General features: G+C 44.2%; 1 protein-coding gene across 1 annotated transcript in view; it reads right to left on the bottom strand.

Moving 5' to 3' along the window:
• EPHA8 (EPH receptor A8) overlaps positions 1 to 19,607 on the bottom strand; it is a 186,031-nt gene that overhangs the window by 2,100 nt on the left and 164,324 nt on the right. Inside the window, 5 exon segments of the mRNA XM_083161770.1 lie at positions 7,475 to 7,630; positions 10,587 to 10,777; positions 11,056 to 11,205; positions 11,448 to 11,657; positions 12,079 to 12,140. Coding sequence (XP_083017896.1) covers positions 7,475 to 7,630; positions 10,587 to 10,777; positions 11,056 to 11,205; positions 11,448 to 11,657; positions 12,079 to 12,140 — 769 coding nt within the window.

Here is a 19,607-nt window from a genome sequence, read left to right as displayed (position 1 = left end):
TAATAACATCTACATCCCCGGGTAAGTACCACATAATAACATCTACATCCCCGGGTAAGTACCATACAATAACATCTACATCCCCGGGTAAGTACCATACAATAACATCTACATCCCCGGGTAAGTACCATACAATAACATCTACATCCCCGGGTAAGTACCATATAATAACATCTACATCCCCAGGTAAGTACCATATAATAACATCTACATCCCCGGGTAAGTACCATACAATAACATCTACATCCCCGGGTAAGTACCATACAATAACATCTACATCCCCGGGTAAGTACCATATAATAACATCTACATCCCCAGGTAAGTACCATATAATAACATCTACATCCCAGGGTAAGTACCATATAATAACATCTACATCCCCGGGTAAGTACCATATAATAACATCTACATCCCCGGGTAAGTACCATATAATAACATCTACATCCCCGGGTAAGTACCATATAATAACATCTACATCCCCGGGTAAGTACCATATAATAACATCTACATCCCCGGGTAAGTACCATATAATAACATCTACATCCCCGGATAAGTACCATATAATAACATCTACATCCCCGGGTCAGTACCATACAATAACATCTACATCCCGGGGTAAGTACCATACAATAACATCTACATCCCCGGGTAAGTACCATACAATAACATCTACATCCCCGGATAAGTACCATATAATAACATCTACATCCCCGGGTCAGTACCATATAATAACATCTACATCCCCTGGTCAGTACCATATAATAACATCTACATCCCCGGGTAAGTACCATATAATAACATCTACATCCCCGGGTAAGTAACACATAATAACATCTACATCCCCGGGTAAGTACCATATAATAACATCTACATCCCCAGGTAAGTACCATATAATAACATCTACATCCCCGGGTAAGTACCATATAATAACATCTACATCCCCGGGTAAGTACCATATAATAACATCTACATCCCCGGGTAAGTACCATATAATAACATCTACATCCCCGGGTAAGTACCATATAATAACATCTACATCCCCGGGTAAGTACCATATAATAACATCTACATCCCCAGGTAAGTACCATATAATAACATCTACATCCCCGGGTAAGTACCATACAATAACATCTACATCCCCGGGTAAGTACCATACAATAACATCTACATCCCCGGGTAAGTACCATACAATAACATCTACATCCCCGGGTAAGTACCATACAATAACATCTACATCCCCGGGTAAGTACCATACAATAACATCTACATCCCCGGGTAAGTACCATATAATAACATCTACATCCCCAGGTAAGTACCATATAATAACATCTACATCCCCGGGTAAGTACCACATAATAACATCTACATCCCCGGGTAAGTACCACATAATAACATCTACATCCCCGGGTAAGTACCATACAATAACATCTACATCCCCGGGTAAGTACCATACAATAACATCTACATCCCCGGGTAAGTACCATACAATAACATCTACATCCCCGGGTAAGTACCATATAATAACATCTACATCCCCAGGTAAGTACCATATAATAACATCTACATCCCCGGGTAAGTACCATACAATAACATCTACATCCCCGGGTAAGTACCATACAATAACATCTACATCCCCAGGTAAGTACCATATAATAACATCTACATCCCAGGGTAAGTACCATACAATAACATCTACATCCCCGGGTAAGTACCATACAATAACATCTACATCCCCGGGTAAGTACCATATAATAACATCTACATCCCCGGGTAAGTACCATACAATAACATCTACATCCCCGGGTAAGTACCATACAATAACATCTACATCCCCAGGTAAGTACCATATAATAACATCTACATCCCCGGGTAAGTACCATATAATAACATCTACATCCCCGGGTAAGTACCATATAATAACATCTACATCCCCAGGTAAGTACCATATAATAACATCTACATCCCCGGGTAAGTACCATACAATAACATCTACATCCCCGGGTAAGTACCATACAATAACATCTACATCCCCGGGTAAGTACCATACAATAACATCTACATCCCGGGGTAAGTACCATACAATAACATCTACATCCCCGGGTAAGTACCATACAATAACATCTACATCCCCGGGTAAGTACCATATAATAACATCTACATCCCCAGGTAAGTACCATATAATAACATCTACATCCCCGGGTAAGTACCACATAATAACATCTACATCCCCGGGTAAGTACCACATAATAACATCTACATCCCCGGGTAAGTACCATACAATAACATCTACATCCCCGGGTAAGTACCATACAATAACATCTACATCCCCGGGTAAGTACCATACAATAACATCTACATCCCCGGGTAAGTACCATATAATAACATCTACATCCCCAGGTAAGTACCATATAATAACATCTACATCCCCGGGTAAGTACCATACAATAACATCTACATCCCCGGGTAAGTACCATACAATAACATCTACATCCCCGGGTAAGTACCATACAATAACATCTACATCCCCGGGTAAGTACCATACAATAACATCTACATCCCCAGGTAAGTACCATATAATAACATCTACATCCCAGGGTAAGTACCATATAATAACATCTACATCCCCGGGTAAGTACCATATAATAACATCTACATCCCCGGGTAAGTACCATATAATAACATCTACATCCCCAGGTAAGTACCATATAATAACATCTACATCCCCGGGTAAGTACCATATAATAACATCTACATCCCCAGGTAAGTACCATATAATAACATCTACATCCCCGGGTAAGTACCATACAATAACATCTACATCCCCGGGTAAGTACCATACAATAACATCTACATCCCCGGGTAAGTACCATACAATAACATCTACATCCCCGGGTAAGTACCATACAATAACATCTACATCCCCAGGTAAGTACCATATAATAACATCTACATCCCAGGGTAAGTACCATACAATAACATCTACATCCCCGGGTAAGTACCATACAATAACATCTACATCCCCGGGTAAGTACCATACAATAACATCTACATCCCCAGGTAAGTACCATATAATAACATCTACATCCCCGGGTAAGTACCACATAATAACATCTACATCCCCGGGTAAGTACCACATAATAACATCTACATCCCCGGGTAAGTACCATACAATAACATCTACATCCCCGGGTAAGTACCATACAATAACATCTACATCCCCGGGTAAGTACCATACAATAACATCTACATCCCCGGGTAAGTACCATATAATAACATCTACATCCCCGGGTAAGTACCATATAATAACATCTACATCCCCAGGTAAGTACCATATAATAACATCTACATCCCCGGGTAAGTACCATATAATAACATCTACATCCCCGGGTAAGTACCATATAATAACATCTACATCCCCGGGTAAGTACCATATAATAACATCTACATCCCCAGGTAAGTACCATATAATAACATCTACATCCCCGGGTAAGTACCATATAATAACATCTACATCCCCAGGTAAGTACCATATAATAACATCTACATCCCCGGGTAAGTACCATACAATAACATCTACATCCCCGGGTAAGTACCATACAATAACATCTACATCCCCGGGTAAGTACCATACAATAACATCTACATCCCCGGGTAAGTACCATACAATAACATCTACATCCCCAGGTAAGTACCATATAATAACATCTACATCCCAGGGTAAGTACCATACAATAACATCTACATCCCCGGGTAAGTACCATACAATAACATCTACATCCCCGGGTAAGTACCATACAATAACATCTACATCCCCAGGTAAGTACCATATAATAACATCTACATCCCCGGGTAAGTACCATACAATAACATCTACATCCCCGGGTAAGTACCATACAATAACATCTACATCCCCGGGTAAGTACCATACAATAACATCTACATCCCCGGGTAAGTACCATACAATAACATCTACATCCCCAGGTAAGTACCATATAATAACATCTACATCCCAGGGTAAGTACCATACAATAACATCTACATCCCCGGGTAAGTACCATACAATAACATCTACATCCCCGGGTAAGTACCATACAATAACATCTACATCCCCAGGTAAGTACCATATAATAACATCTACATCCCCGGGTAAGTACCATACAATAACATCTACATCCCCGGGTAAGTACCATACAATAACATCTACATCCCCAGGTAAGTACCATATAATAACATCTACATCCCCGGGTAAGTACCATACAATAACATCTACATCCCCGGGTAAGTACCATACAATAACATCTACATCCCCGGGTAAGTACCATACAATAACATCTACATCCCCGGGTAAGTACCATACAATAACATCTACATCCCCAGGTAAGTACCATATAATAACATCTACATCCCAGGGTAAGTACCATACAATAACATCTACATCCCCGGGTAAGTACCATACAATAACATCTACATCCCCGGGTAAGTACCATACAATAACATCTACATCCCCAGGTAAGTACCATATAATAACATCTACATCCCCGGGTAAGTACCACATAATAACATCTACATCCCCGGGTAAGTACCACATAATAACATCTACATCCCCGGGTAAGTACCATACAATAACATCTACATCCCCGGGTAAGTACCATACAATAACATCTACATCCCCGGGTAAGTACCATACAATAACATCTACATCCCCGGGTAAGTACCATATAATAACATCTACATCCCCAGGTAAGTACCATACAATAACATCTACATCCCCAGGTAAGTACCATATAATAACATCTACATCCCCGGGTAAGTACCATACAATAACATCTACATCCCCGGGTAAGTACCATACAATAACATCTACATCCCCAGGTAAGTACCATATAATAACATCTACATCCCCGGGTAAGTACCATACAATAACATCTACATCCCCGGGTAAGTACCATACAATAACATCTACATCCCCGGGTAAGTACCATACAATAACATCTACATCCCCGGGTAAGTACCATACAATAACATCTACATCCCCAGGTAAGTACCATATAATAACATCTACATCCCAGGGTAAGTACCATACAATAACATCTACATCCCCGGGTAAGTACCATACAATAACATCTACATCCCCGGGTAAGTACCATACAATAACATCTACATCCCCAGGTAAGTACCATATAATAACATCTACATCCCCGGGTAAGTACCATACAATAACATCTACATCCCCGGGTAAGTACCATACAATAACATCTACATCCCCAGGTAAGTACCATATAATAACATCTACATCCCCGGGTAAGTACCATACAATAACATCTACATCCCCGGGTAAGTACCATACAATAACATCTACATCCCCGGGTAAGTACCATACAATAACATCTACATCCCCGGGTAAGTACCATACAATAACATCTACATCCCCAGGTAAGTACCATATAATAACATCTACATCCCAGGGTAAGTACCATACAATAACATCTACATCCCCGGGTAAGTACCATACAATAACATCTACATCCCCGGGTAAGTACCATACAATAACATCTACATCCCCAGGTAAGTACCATATAATAACATCTACATCCCCGGGTAAGTACCATACAATAACATCTACATCCCCGGGTAAGTACCATACAATAACATCTACATCCCCAGGTAAGTACCATATAATAACATCTACATCCCCGGGTAAGTACCATACAATAACATCTACATCCCCGGGTAAGTACCATACAATAACATCTACATCCCCGGGTAAGTACCATACAATAACATCTACATCCCCGGGTAAGTACCATACAATAACATCTACATCCCCAGGTAAGTACCATATAATAACATCTACATCCCAGGGTAAGTACCATACAATAACATCTACATCCCCGGGTAAGTACCATACAATAACATCTACATCCCCGGGTAAGTACCATACAATAACATCTACATCCCCAGGTAAGTACCATATAATAACATCTACATCCCCGGGTAAGTACCACATAATAACATCTACATCCCCGGGTAAGTACCACATAATAACATCTACATCCCCGGGTAAGTACCATACAATAACATCTACATCCCCGGGTAAGTACCATACAATAACATCTACATCCCCGGGTAAGTACCATACAATAACATCTACATCCCCGGGTAAGTACCATATAATAACATCTACATCCCCAGGTAAGTACCATACAATAACATCTACATCCCCAGGTAAGTACCATATAATAACATCTACATCCCCGGGTAAGTACCATACAATAACATCTACATCCCCGGGTAAGTACCATACAATAACATCTACATCCCCAGGTAAGTACCATATAATAACATCTACATCCCCGGGTAAGTACCATACAATAACATCTACATCCCCGGGTAAGTACCATACAATAACATCTACATCCCCGGGTAAGTACCATACAATAACATCTACATCCCCGGGTAAGTACCATACAATAACATCTACATCCCCAGGTAAGTACCATATAATAACATCTACATCCCAGGGTAAGTACCATACAATAACATCTACATCCCCGGGTAAGTACCATACAATAACATCTACATCCCCGGGTAAGTACCATACAATAACATCTACATCCCCAGGTAAGTACCATATAATAACATCTACATCCCCGGGTAAGTACCATACAATAACATCTACATCCCCGGGTAAGTACCATACAATAACATCTACATCCCCAGGTAAGTACCATATAATAACATCTACATCCCCAGGTAAGTACCATATAATAACATCTACATCCCATATAAAGTCACAAAGAAACAGGGGAACCTCCGAGACCATGAATGTTCCTAATAGAAAACGATGAAGACTATGGAGTTAGTAACAGTCCACCATTGGTACAAGAGGCGAGAATTCAGTGATTTGTCACCAACACACAGCGAGGTCACCACATCAGCGAGGTCACCACGTCAGCGAGGTCACCACATCAGCGTGGTCTCCACATCAGCGAGGTCTCCTCATCAGTGAGGTCACCACATCAGCAAGGTCACCACATCAGCGAGGTCACCACATCAGCAAGGTCACCACATCAGCGAGGTCTCCACATCAGCGAGGTCTCCACATCAGCGAGGTCACCACATCATTGAGGTCTCCACATCAGCGAGGTCACCACATCAGCGAGGTCTCCACATCAGCGAGGTCACCACATCAGCGTGATCTCCACATCAGCGAGGTCTCCTCATCAGTGAGGTCATCACATCAGTGAGGTCTCCACATCAGTGAGGTCTCCACATCAGCGAGGTCTCCGCATCAGCGAGGTCTCCACATCACAGCTTTCATGCTAATGTTTTCCTAATACGACCATTACAAGAGTGGCACATCCCTAGTTACCAGCTAATTATAATGACTGGCAGCCTGAATTTCATCATTATCTCATTGCTGTCAAATAAGTATCAAGTGTTATGTTGCACCTTATTAAGCTACCGTACTTACTCTATATTCATCCGCATCACCATTCCCAGTGTACAGTATCCACCCATCACAAAGTTATCCTTATACTGGCCCATTTTGATGGAATCCAGCCAGGCATCCACTGTGGCACAGCTTGCAAAGTCGAACAGTCCTCTGTCCAGCCGTGGGTGGGTGAATCTAGAGGGAGAGACACAGGTTAACTTGATGATGGAGCTGAATAATCCAGAACTGGGTTCATGAGAACCAAGCAAATAGACAAACACTAGATTGGAGGAAGAAATGGTGGACAGAGATATATATATAAAAAGGAAGTAATGACCCGGTATGGTGGACTGAGATCTATATGAAGGAAGAAGTGACTCGGTATGGTGGACAGAGATCTTATGATGGTAGAAGTGACCCGGTATGGTGGACAGAGATCTTATGATGGTAGAAGTGACTCGGTATGGTGGACAGAGACCTATATGATGGTAGAAGTGACTGGGTATGGTGAACAGAGATCTTATGATGGTAAAAGAGGGCCGGTATGTTGGACAGAGATCTATAAGAAGGAAGAAATGACCTGGTATGGTGGACAGAGACCTATAAGAAGGAATAAGTGACCTGGTATGGTGGACTGAGATCTATATGATGGAACAAGTGATCCAGTATGGTTGACAGAGACCTATATGATGGTAGAAGTGACCCGTTATAGTAGAAGTGACCCGGTATGGTGGACATAGACCTAAAAGAAGGAAGAAGTGACCCGTTATGGTGTACAGAAACCTATATGATGGTAGAAGTGACCAGGTATGGTGGAGATCTATATGAAGGAAGAAGTGATCCGGAATGGTGGACAGATACCTATATGATGGTAGAAGTGACCCGGTATCGTGGACAGAGATCTATATGATGGTAGCAGTGACCCAGTATGGTGGACAGATACCTATATGATGGTAGAAGTGATCTGTTATGGTGGACAGAGAGCTATATGAAAGAAGAAGTGACCCGGTATGGTGGAGAGAGACCTATATGATGGTAGAAGTGACTCGGTATGGTGGACAGAGATCTATAAGAAGGAAGAAATTACCTGGTATGGTGGACAGAAATCTATAAGAAGGAAGAAATTACCTGGTATGGTGGACAGAGATCTATTTTTAAAAGGAAGAAGTGACCTGGTATGGTGTACTAAGATCTATATGAAGGAAGAAGTGATCCGGTATGGTGGACAGAGATCTATATGATGGTAGAAGTGACCCAGTATGGTGGACAGATACCTATATGAAGGAAGAAGTGACCTGTTATGGTGTACTGAGATCTACGGTATATGAAGGAAGAAGTGACCCAGAATGGTGGACAGATACCTATATGATGGTAGAAGTGACCCGGTATGGTGGACAGAGAGCTATTTGAAGGAAGAAGTGACCCGTTATGGTGGACAGATACCTATATGATGGTAGAAGTGACCCGTTATGGTGGACAGATACCTATATGATGGTAGAAGTGACCCGTTATGGTGGACAGATACCTATATGATGGTAGAAGTGACCCGGTATGGTGGACAGAGATCTATATGATGGTAGAAGTGACCCGTTATGGTGGACAGATACCTATATGATGGTAGAAGTGACCCGGTATGGTGGACAGAAAGCTATATGAAGGAAGAAGTGACCCGTTATGGTGGACAGATACCTATATGATGGTAGAAGTGACCCGTTATGGTGGACAGATACCTATATGATAGTAGAAGTGACCCGGTATGGTGGACAGAGAGCTATATGATGGTAGAAGTGACCCGGTATGGTGGACAGAGATCTATATGACGGTAGAAGTGACCCGTTATGGTGGACAGATACCTATAAGATGGTAGAAGTGACCCGGTATGGTGGACAGAAAGCTATATGAAGGAAGAAGTGACCCGTTATGGTGGACAGAGATCTATATGATGGTAGAAGTGACCCGTTATGGTGGACAGATACCTATAAGATGGTAGAAGTGACCCGGTATGGTGGACAGAAAGCTATATGAAGGAAGAAGTGACCCGTTATGGTGGACAGAGATCTATATGATGGTAGAAGTGACCCGTTATGGTGGACAGATACCTATATGATGGTAGAAGTGACCCGGTATGGTGGACAGAGAGCTATATGATGGTAGAAGTGACCCGGTATGGTGGACAGAGATCTATATGATGGTAGAAGTGACCCGTTATGGTGGACAGATACCTATATGATGGTAGAAGTGACCAGGTATGGTGGACAGAAAGCTATATGAAGGAAGAAGTGACCCGTTATGGTGGACAGAGATCTTTATGATGGAAGAAATGAACAGCTTTGGAGAATAGACATATATAGATAGGGATCAGCATTTTGTCACTGTAGGAGGGACACATGAAGGAAGATGTCTGTACTGTAAATTATATATGAGGAACAGTGAGACCATCATGTGTGTTACTGTAATCTATTTATGTTGCACAATAGATTAACTGATTCTATTTATGGTCTCTCTGTTCTCATTCTGGTAATTACTGTCTAATAAAACACTTAATGGATGAAGGGTTTGTCTTGTCCTACATAGAACTCTTCTTAGTCATTACGTTAGTTCTTGTGATGTAAGACACAGAAGGAGATTATTCCTCTGCTCTATGTAAATATGAATAATAAGTCCTGCTTGGGGGGGGGGGGGGGGGGGGGGATTCTGTATGTCTCCTGGGACAAAATCCCACAAGACAATCATTTTTCCCAACATAAGCCTCTAGAATTGATGCAGATCTCAGAGATGATGCTCAGACCTACCAAGCCAGCGGGGACCATGCAACACGCACTGTGGACGATTCTCCATCTGCTTCCTTCCCAGGTGTTGAGGGGGGGGGGGTCAGTTGTTGACCAGGGCTCTCTGTAATGTGTGAATGCTGTGCAGTAAGTAGTACTGCTATCAATATATCAGCACTACTTATAGCAATGGAGGAAGCTAATACACCAAGGTTGAACTGGATGGATGTGAGTCTTTATCCAGCCTTAAATCCTATGTAACTATGTAATGTACATGGTGGGTGGGAAGAACAATACTATGAAACTATGCCTACAGGTAAGTCTCCTTTGTTCTCATGATATAAAATAGGTTTCTTAGTAAAGTGTTGGAGTGCAGTTGCTACCTGTTGACGGTGGCACTCAGCTTGAGGTGCTCCGGGTTACGGATGAGTTTGTCCAGAATGCTGACAATTAGAGAGAAGCGAGGTCTTTCATTACGGTCCCTCTGCCAGCAATCCAACATGAGCTGGTGTAATGCCGTGGGGCACCCCATGGGGGCAGGTAAGCGATACCCTTCTTCAACCGAATTAATCACCTAAAATACAATATTTTTATGTTACTGCTGGGAATGTATGTATGTATGTATGTATGTATTTGTGTGTGTGTGTGTTTAGATAACAGCTGAACATAATAAAAGTGGGGCTACCTCGTACCCTATGCAGTAGTGGCTACACCCAATGCAGAACCCAGTAATAAATGGACCCTGGACCTCCCAGTCATATGTAATTATGTAAAGTATATGAATCATCAATATGTTTGATGTCCCTATAACACATAAGGTGGATCTCAGTGATAAGATGCTGGAGTACGCACATCTCGGTTGGTCATGTTCCAGTACGGTCTCTCTCCATACGCCAGGACCTCCCACATGACGATGCCGTAACTCCACACATCGCTGGCGGAGGAGAACTTACGGTAGGTGATGGCTTCTGGCGCTGTCCAGCGGATGGGGATCTTACCACCCTAAAGAGAAGAAGTTTATGTGTATTTATTACAGGGGCCGCAGTGTCCACACCTGGTATGTATGGGTAATTGGAACATATGGCAGCATTGTATTCCCCATAGAAACCTATAAACCCCTGAAAACACCTGTTATAGCAGCAATATTGTTATAGCCCAGATAAATGGGCCCCTACCACAGGGGTAAATGCATACGTTAGCCAGGGAGCATCCAGGGTAACCACAGGCACGCCAGGATTACTCACTGTAGTCGTGTAAGCAGCATTAGGATCATCCTCCAGTATCCGCGACAGACCAAAGTCAGACACTTTACACATCAGGTTGCTGTTCACCAGGATGTTACGAGCCGCCAGGTCCCGGTGGACATAGCCCAGGTCAGACAGGTATTTCATCCCGGATGCGATGCCCCTCAGCAAGCCCACCAGTTGGATTATAGTGAACTGTCCATCACGGCTCTGTAATAAAGGACCATCTACATTCTACAGTATTCTGTGTCCACCTCCCTAACAGGCTTACTACAGCTATATCTGCGAGGTGAAGTCTCCTTGTATAACCAAGGCAGAACTCTGGGAGGCAATGGCGTCATCTGCCGCCGGGCCCTTGCTCCCAAGGGGGCACCTCTTCTACCCTGCATGTTTGAATCACTTAATTGAAAGCTGTCTATAATGATTCTGTGGCTGACTCCCCCTCCTAACAGGGATAGAAGTCACTCTCGTTATTTTCAACATCATATCTATAACATATTTTTATATAAAGTGTGGGGGAGGGCACCAATTTTTATCTTGCCTCCAGGCAACTGGAACAAACTTACGCCACTGCCAAGTGATCCCTACAGAACATCTATTAATTCTGTGGTAAATGTACATATATACGTACCCTGAGAAATGTGTCCAGGGAACCATTCTCCATATACTCGGTTACAATCATAGTTAATTTACCTGCAAAACACAAGAGGACATGATGTACACACCAGGCGCAATACTCGGCTCAGGTAAATAAAATGTTTTTATATCTCATCCTTAGGATCAGTTATATGGTAATGGGAAGGATTCCCTTTGGTTTGTTCACAATTTGACTATTATTCTGTACATAAAAAACTTGAACTGGTCATGGACCACCAACCCAGGGCACCCCTGCAAGGCCCCCCAGGGTGCCACGGCACACAATTTGGGAACCACTGCCTTATGCATTGTGGCTTGCAAAGAGTAAATTGTTTCTGTTATTTTTTTTTTAATTCACTTTTCTTTATTTTCAATTTTGCATATAAAAAAGCATACATTACATTAACATTTAGCACATTACCTTGACATTATCACATGCAACACTTGACATCTTACTTTACAATACATCTGACAATTACAATAAACCCCTCCCTCCCTAAAAAAAAAAAAAAAAAAACAATCCCGTCCCTTTAGGTCAGGGGTGGGGAACCTCAGGCCCAGGGGCCGTATGCGGCCCCCGTAGCCGGTCTGAGTGGCCCTCCCACCCGCCTGCCAGCTTTGCCGGGAGTCAAGTACAGGGGAATTCTCGCGAGAGGTCAGTAGTTCTCGTGAGATTCCTCTTAATCAACAGAAGCTGGAGACTGTCAGTCCTATTCAGCGGCAGCCGCCGGAGCGTGGGATGGCTGCAGCAGGACAATTTGTAAGAGAAATTATTAAATATGGCCCCCGAAGGATTTTTTTTCCCCATACAAACGGCCCTTGGCACAAAAAAGGTTCCCCACCCCTGCTTTAGGTCATCTGATCTTTCCAATATAATTTGTGCAAACTATTGTGTCTTTTTATTTGTGTATTTTTTCCTTATTTATTATTATTATTATTCTATATCCATTCCTTTTCCTTTTTTCCACTTCCTCTCCTATTCTGTTCCATTTTTGCTTCCTTATTGTGAGTTATATATTTATCTAACTCTTGTGTCATTTGTGCCTTACAGAAGTCTATGGTGTACTTGCTTCTCTTTATGCTAGTCGAACCTTTTCCTAGGACCTTAACAATATTTTCACTCAAGTTACTAACTCCTCCTGCTCAACTTCTTGCCAACTTAGATAGTGTTCGCGCCATCTGTCCCATTTATCATGAAATTTTTTTTTTGTATTTCTTGTGTAGAACATATGTTTTTCATGCTTCATCGTTTCACTAACCAATGCTCTCCACCCTGCCAATGCTGGGCTTTTAGTTGAAAACCCTATTCGGGCTATCATCACTTTCGCCATTGTGATTAGACTAGTAACAAAGGAATAGAGCATTGGTGAGTGATCCCCCCCTATTTCTAAACCCAACAGACAAGTTCTGGGATTTAGTTGAGTTATTGCTGGCGTTATCATCCTAATGTCATTCCAAACATTTTCCCAGAAGGAATATATTTTTGGGCAGGCCCAGATCATATGGAGGAAATCGGCCTCTATTGCCTTGCACCTCGGGCATCTATCATCCTCTCTTATTCCAGCCCTATGCATCCCCAGTGGGGTACGATATATTCTATGAAGTGTAAAATAGTGTATTTGTTGATATCTGACCGAAGAGGTTGCCCACTTAATAGACCCCAATACGACTTCCCAGTCTTCCGTCGTTATTGAGCCCAGGTCCATCTCCCATTTTATTTTTAATTTCTCCATTGGGGGTAGATGGTGACATATATTTAGAGAATTATATAGGCTAGATACACGACCTCTATTACCTGTTCTTTGTAGCATTTTTTTTTATCGGAGATTCAGATATTTCTATCTTAAGCCCCCCAAATTGGGCTTGAATTGCATGCCTTAGTTGTAGGTATCTAAAAAAATATTCATTTGCCAAATTAAATTCTCCTTGTAGTTGTTCGAAGGTCTTAAATAACCCATTAGTGTAGATTTGATCAATAGCTATAATATCATTTTGGTACCATATATTGTTGGGAGATAGTTTTTCTAGCTCTTTATATTTTTTATTGTACCACAATGGTGTTTCAGTGTCTATCCCTGACCATGCATCTGTTGAATGAAGAGTTCTCCATATTAACACAGCCTGACGAAGAATGGGGGGAAGTTTATATGTAGAAGTTCCTGACAGGAGCAGTGCCAGTGGGGAAACCCGTTGGCCTACCTGTTCTTCGAGATATGCTTGTAATAAGGGGTCCTTTAAGTTTTTAGCCCAGCCCACCAGATGTGCCGCTTGAGCTGCCATGTAATATTTTCTTAAATTTGGAAGAGCCAAGCCGCCCTGATTTTTAGGATTGTATAGCGTTTTGATTGCTATACGTGGCGACTTGTCATTCCATATAAAGGAGATCACTAGTTTTTCTATTGCAGTAAACACTGTCTTTGGGATATATATGGGCGAGTTCTGCCAGATGTATAGATATTTTGGCTGTATTACCATTTTAAACATGTTTATACGCCCCGTGAGTGTCATGGGTAGCTTTTTCCAAGTGTGCATACGATCTTTAAAACTATCTGTGACTGGATGAACATTGAGGTCCACATAGCTCTTTGGGCAGGGGGTAATCCATATACCTAAATATTTAATTTTCTTGGCCCATTTTAGTGGGGAGGTGGTGTGCTGATCTATAGGTATGTGCCCCGATATTGGTAGTATGCTCGATTTGTCCCAGTTGACTCGTAGACCTGAAAAGTCACCGAATCTGTTCACCACATCCAGTGCTTGCTGTAGCGACTTCCCAGCATCATGAAGGAAAAGTAGTACATCATCTGCGTACAAGGCTATAACTTCCTCTATACCCAATTTTAATACCCTTTATTTCTGGATCTGCACGTATCTGGCATGCAAGAGGTTCTATGACTAATGAGAATAGAGCCGGGGACAGGGGACAACCCTGTCTTGTGCCCCGTTTCAATTTAAAGGAGTTTGAAATGTACCCATTTACAGAGACTCTTGCCACTGGAGATGCATATAACAGTTGAATCCATTTAATGAAATGTGGGCCGAATGCCAGTTTCCGAAGCACCGCCCACATATAGTTCCAATCCACTGTATCAAAAGCCTTGGCTGCGTCCAGAGACATAACCAAGGCTTCCGACTTTAGGCACTGACCTCTCTGTAAGTGGTAATATAGACGCCGCAGATTTTGGGATACAGTTCTCTCAGGCATAAATCCTGATTGATCTGGATGTACTATGGTGGTTATTACTGTATTGAGCCGCGTGGCAAGCATTCTAGCCAAAATTTTGACGTCAGTATTTAACAAGGAGATTGGCCTGTATGATTCCGGAAGTAGGGGATCCTTGTCTTTTTTAATTATTAATATAATCAGTGCCTCTGACATAGAATCTGGGAGGGAGCCCCATTCTAATAATATGTTGAAGATCTCTGTAAGGTATGGAACAAAGAAGTCTGCAAATTTTTTATAGACTTCAGCAGGGATTCCATCCCTTCCAGGAGCCTTAGAGGCCGGAAGAGATGCGATTGCCTGCGCTACCTCCTCCCTGGTGAACGGGGCTTCAAACAGGTCCGAGTCCACCTCAGAGAGAGATGGCATAACTATTGACCTCAAGTACTCCTCAACCTGGTTTTCATCAAGTACATGCCCGTAATTGTTTCTGTTATTTAGTTGCTTATAACATCATATGCATTGTTGCTTCTGTCATTATAAACAGTATTCTATTTGGTTGATTATTATACTTTTTGCATGGTTGCACTCTGCACTCTGCCTTGTGATTACTTTAGTAACACACCTGGTGCACCGTTGCACTTTGAGACTGTGGGTTTCTGAGCACTTACCACGGTGTACAATTTCTCATGCCCAGCCTCCAACAGTCACTTTGTCTTTGTGGAAGACCTGGGGGCATCTGAGTATGGAGTGGACCTAATTAACCCTGGAAAGGCGGCTTCTAAAGGTAAAGTCTTTGGGCGTAGGAGACTGGAGGATTGCTGGGCAGGGTGGAAATTGCGTGGCCGCGTTGAGAGGCCGTTCAGTCATTACAGCCCTGTGTACCGGTGTGACAGTATCACCAGCCCACCAACCGTAGGCTATTAATTCCTCATGGACCCAGCCCATGTCCTGGCTGATCAGATTGAGGGTTTGACCCAGAAGGGGGGGGGGGGGGGGGGGCTGCAAGCTGTATTTTAAACTCAGGCCATACTCGTTGGGTTCTGAGACTCAGTGGGTAGGGAAAATTGTTTCTTTGTTACAAGGATACCCTCAGTCCTGGGCCTTTGGTCTTCCTGAGGATCTCCACAGTTTGTTGTCCATAGATTCCTATTTTCAAAATGTGGGTATTCTCTATGATGATTGGGTAGCATCTGCAGAGACCTATATTTGCTCTCTTTAAAACAAGGAAAAAACTCAGCTGAGGTGTATTGCAATGAGATCCGCCATTGGGCCAATGATTGTGGGTGGAATGATCCGGCCCTCCGGAGCCAAGTTCGTTTAGGGCAGGTTCAGGACTTTCTCGTCCAATATCCTTCTCCTGCTACATTGGATGCTCTTATGGAGTTGGCAATCAAGATTGACAAGGGGATACTGGAACAAAGATTGGAAAAGGAACTGCCAACAGCATCAACACGCTGGGCAGTACCTGAGGTTTCTGGAAATATTGAGGTTCCCATGCAAATTGCAGCTTTTCCGTTGTACGCCCCAGGAAAAGGCAGGAGATCTGGTATCCTGGGGCACATATGATTGTGTTATTAATCCTATTCCTGAAGCTCTACACGTTGTCCTTGCCCGAGACAAAAGCTATTGAGGAATACATTCAAGAACATTTGGAGAAGGGCTTCATTAGACCCTCTAAATCAGTGGTAGGGGCCGGGGTTTTTCTTCATTGGGAAAAAGGACGGCTCTTTACAACCATGCATTGACTACAGAGGTCTAAATAAAATCACAATAAAAAATTCTTACCCATTACCCCTCAGCTCAGTCTTATTTGACCAACTCAGGAAGGCCAGTGTATTCTCAAAGATTGCCTTAAGAGGAGCATATAATCTTATTAGGATTCGACAAGGAGATGAGTGGAAGACGGCCTTCAACACTCATTCGGGACACTACAAATACCTTTTTATGCATTTTGGCCTCTCCAATGCTCCTGCTATATTCCAAGATCTCATAAATGACGTTCTTCGAGAATTCCTTGTAAAATTTGTTGTGGTGTATCCTGATTAACTCCAATTCTCTCAAGGAACATTGATGTCATGTCAAGGCTGTCCTTGCTACACTCAGAGAGAATCATCTCTATGCAAAATTAGAGAAATGTGAGTTTGAAGTACACAAGGTGGCCTTTCTTGGATGTATTATTTCCCCTAAGGGTTTTTTAATGGATCCTGGAAAACTTCAGGCAATTGTTTAAAAAATGTAAAAAGAGAGTGCTTCTCTTTCCTCTACCGCAATTGTAAAATGGGTAAGACCTGCCAACTTGAAAGCCACGCAACGGTTTCTTGGCTTTGACAATTATTATAGAGCAGGGGTGGCCGACCAACCAGTGGCAATGAGCCAAAATAGGGTTATGGTGAGACAAAGAGCCGATACCATGTAAAAAAGGGGGCGTGGCTAGCTTCGACAAGGCCATAAATAATTTTTGTGTTCACGCCAAGCAGGGGCGGGCTGGGCCGGGGGGCAGAGTGCCACATGCCCCCTGGGCCGGTATGAAGAGGCTGGGATGGGGCCGGCTATGTGCATCTTCTTTAACAGCCCTGCTGCTGCTGCAGCCGGCTCCGGTGCCGCACACAGGCCTCCATGTACTGTATGGCGACGGCCCCTCCAAAAATGGCCGCCGCCTTGGAGGAGACAGACACTAGAGGTACTGCTGTACCTGTAGTGTCTGTCAGAGCCTGGATGACAGCGCGGCCGGGTCCGCACTCGCAGTCCAAGCGGGGGGGAGCAATCTCAACGGGGGCGCAGAGTCACGGCAGCAGGCACAGTGATCCCCCCGTCCCGGGTCCGCACTCGCACTCCAAGCGGGGAAGTCCAAGCGGGGGGGGGGGGGGGGGGGGGAGCAACCTCCACGGGGCGCAGGTTCACGGCAGCAGGCACAGTGATTCCCCCCCCCCATCACATCGCGCGGCTCTCCTGCTGCCTGCTGATCCGGGTAGAGGCCACTTCCTGCAGCAGTGCACAGAGACAGCTCCACCCACCTTTCAGCTCCAGCCTCCCAACCATGGCATGCCGGCAACGAGGAGCACAGTCCTGCAGGCAAGCTCCAGCGCAAAGTGTGGCCCAGCATCTGAGAGCATCAATGTGTTGTGCATGCCCCCCACCAGGTATGTTCCCCTGCACCCCTGAGTTATCTCCCCCCTAGCACACACACACACACACACACTCACTCCCTACAGGATGCTGCAGTGGAGGTCAGCTGCTGGCTGCTGCTGCTTAAGAGAGAAGGGGGTGTCCTCTCTGCGTCACCCCTGTCCTCTCTGCGTCACCCCTGTCCTCTCTGCGTCACCCCTGTCCTCTCTGCGTCAACCCTGTCCTCTTCTGTGTCAACCCTGTCATCTTCTGTGTCAACCCTGTCCTCTTCTGTGTCAACCCTGTCCTCTTCTGTGTCAACCATGTCCTCTCTGTGTCAACCCTGTCCTTTCTGTGTCAACCCTGTCCTCTCTGTGTCACCCCTGTCCTCTCTGCGTCACCCATGTCCTCTCTGCATCACCCCTGTCCTCTGTGCGTCACCCCTGTCCTCTGTGCGTCACCCCTGTCCTCTGTGCGTCACCCCTGTCCTCTCTGCATCACCCCTGTCCTCTCTGCGTCACCCCTGTCCTCTTCTGTGTCAACCCAGTCCTCTCTGTGTCAACCCTGTCCTCTTCTGTGTCAACCCTGTCCTCTTCTGTGTCAACCCTGTCCTTTCTGTGTCAACCCTGTCCTCTCTGTGTCACCCCTGTCCTCTCTGCGTCACCCATGTCCTCTCTGCGTCACCCCTGTCCTCTCTGCATCACCCCTGTCCTCTGTGCGTCACCCCTGTCCTCTGTGCGTCACCCCTGTCCTCTGTGCGTCACCCCTGTCCTCTCTGCGTCACCCCTGTCCTCTCTGCGTCACCCCTGTCCTCTCTGTGTCAACCCTGTCCTCTCTGTGTCAACCATGTCCTCTCTGTGTCAACCCTGTCCTCTCTGTGTCACCCTTGTCCTCTCTGTGTCACCCTTGTCCTCTCTGTGTCAAGTCTGTCCTCCTTTTCCCTCTCCGTGGCAGCCACTATCGTGTGTCAACCTTGCCCTCTCTGTGTCACCCTTGCCCTCTCTGTGTCACCCTTGCCCTCTGTGTCACCCTTGCCCTCTGTGTCACCCTTGCCCTCTCTGTGTCACCCTTGCCCTCTCTGTGTCACTTTTACCCTCTCTGTGTCACCCTTGCCCTCTCTGTATCACTTTTACCCTCTCTGTGTCACCCTTACCCATTCTGTGTCACCCATTATCTCTGTGTCACACTTACCTTCACTGTGTCACCCTTACCCTCTCCTTGTCACCCACTTAAGGACTAAAGGACTTTTTCCC

Source organism: Crinia signifera, chromosome 19 (assembly GCF_055691185.1).
Source record: "Crinia signifera chromosome 19, ASM5569118v1, whole genome shotgun sequence".
NCBI classification, from domain to species: domain Eukaryota; kingdom Metazoa; phylum Chordata; class Amphibia; order Anura; family Myobatrachidae; genus Crinia; species Crinia signifera.
The sequence above is the reverse complement of the archived record's forward strand: the minus strand, read 5'-3'. Positions and strand labels throughout refer to the sequence as shown.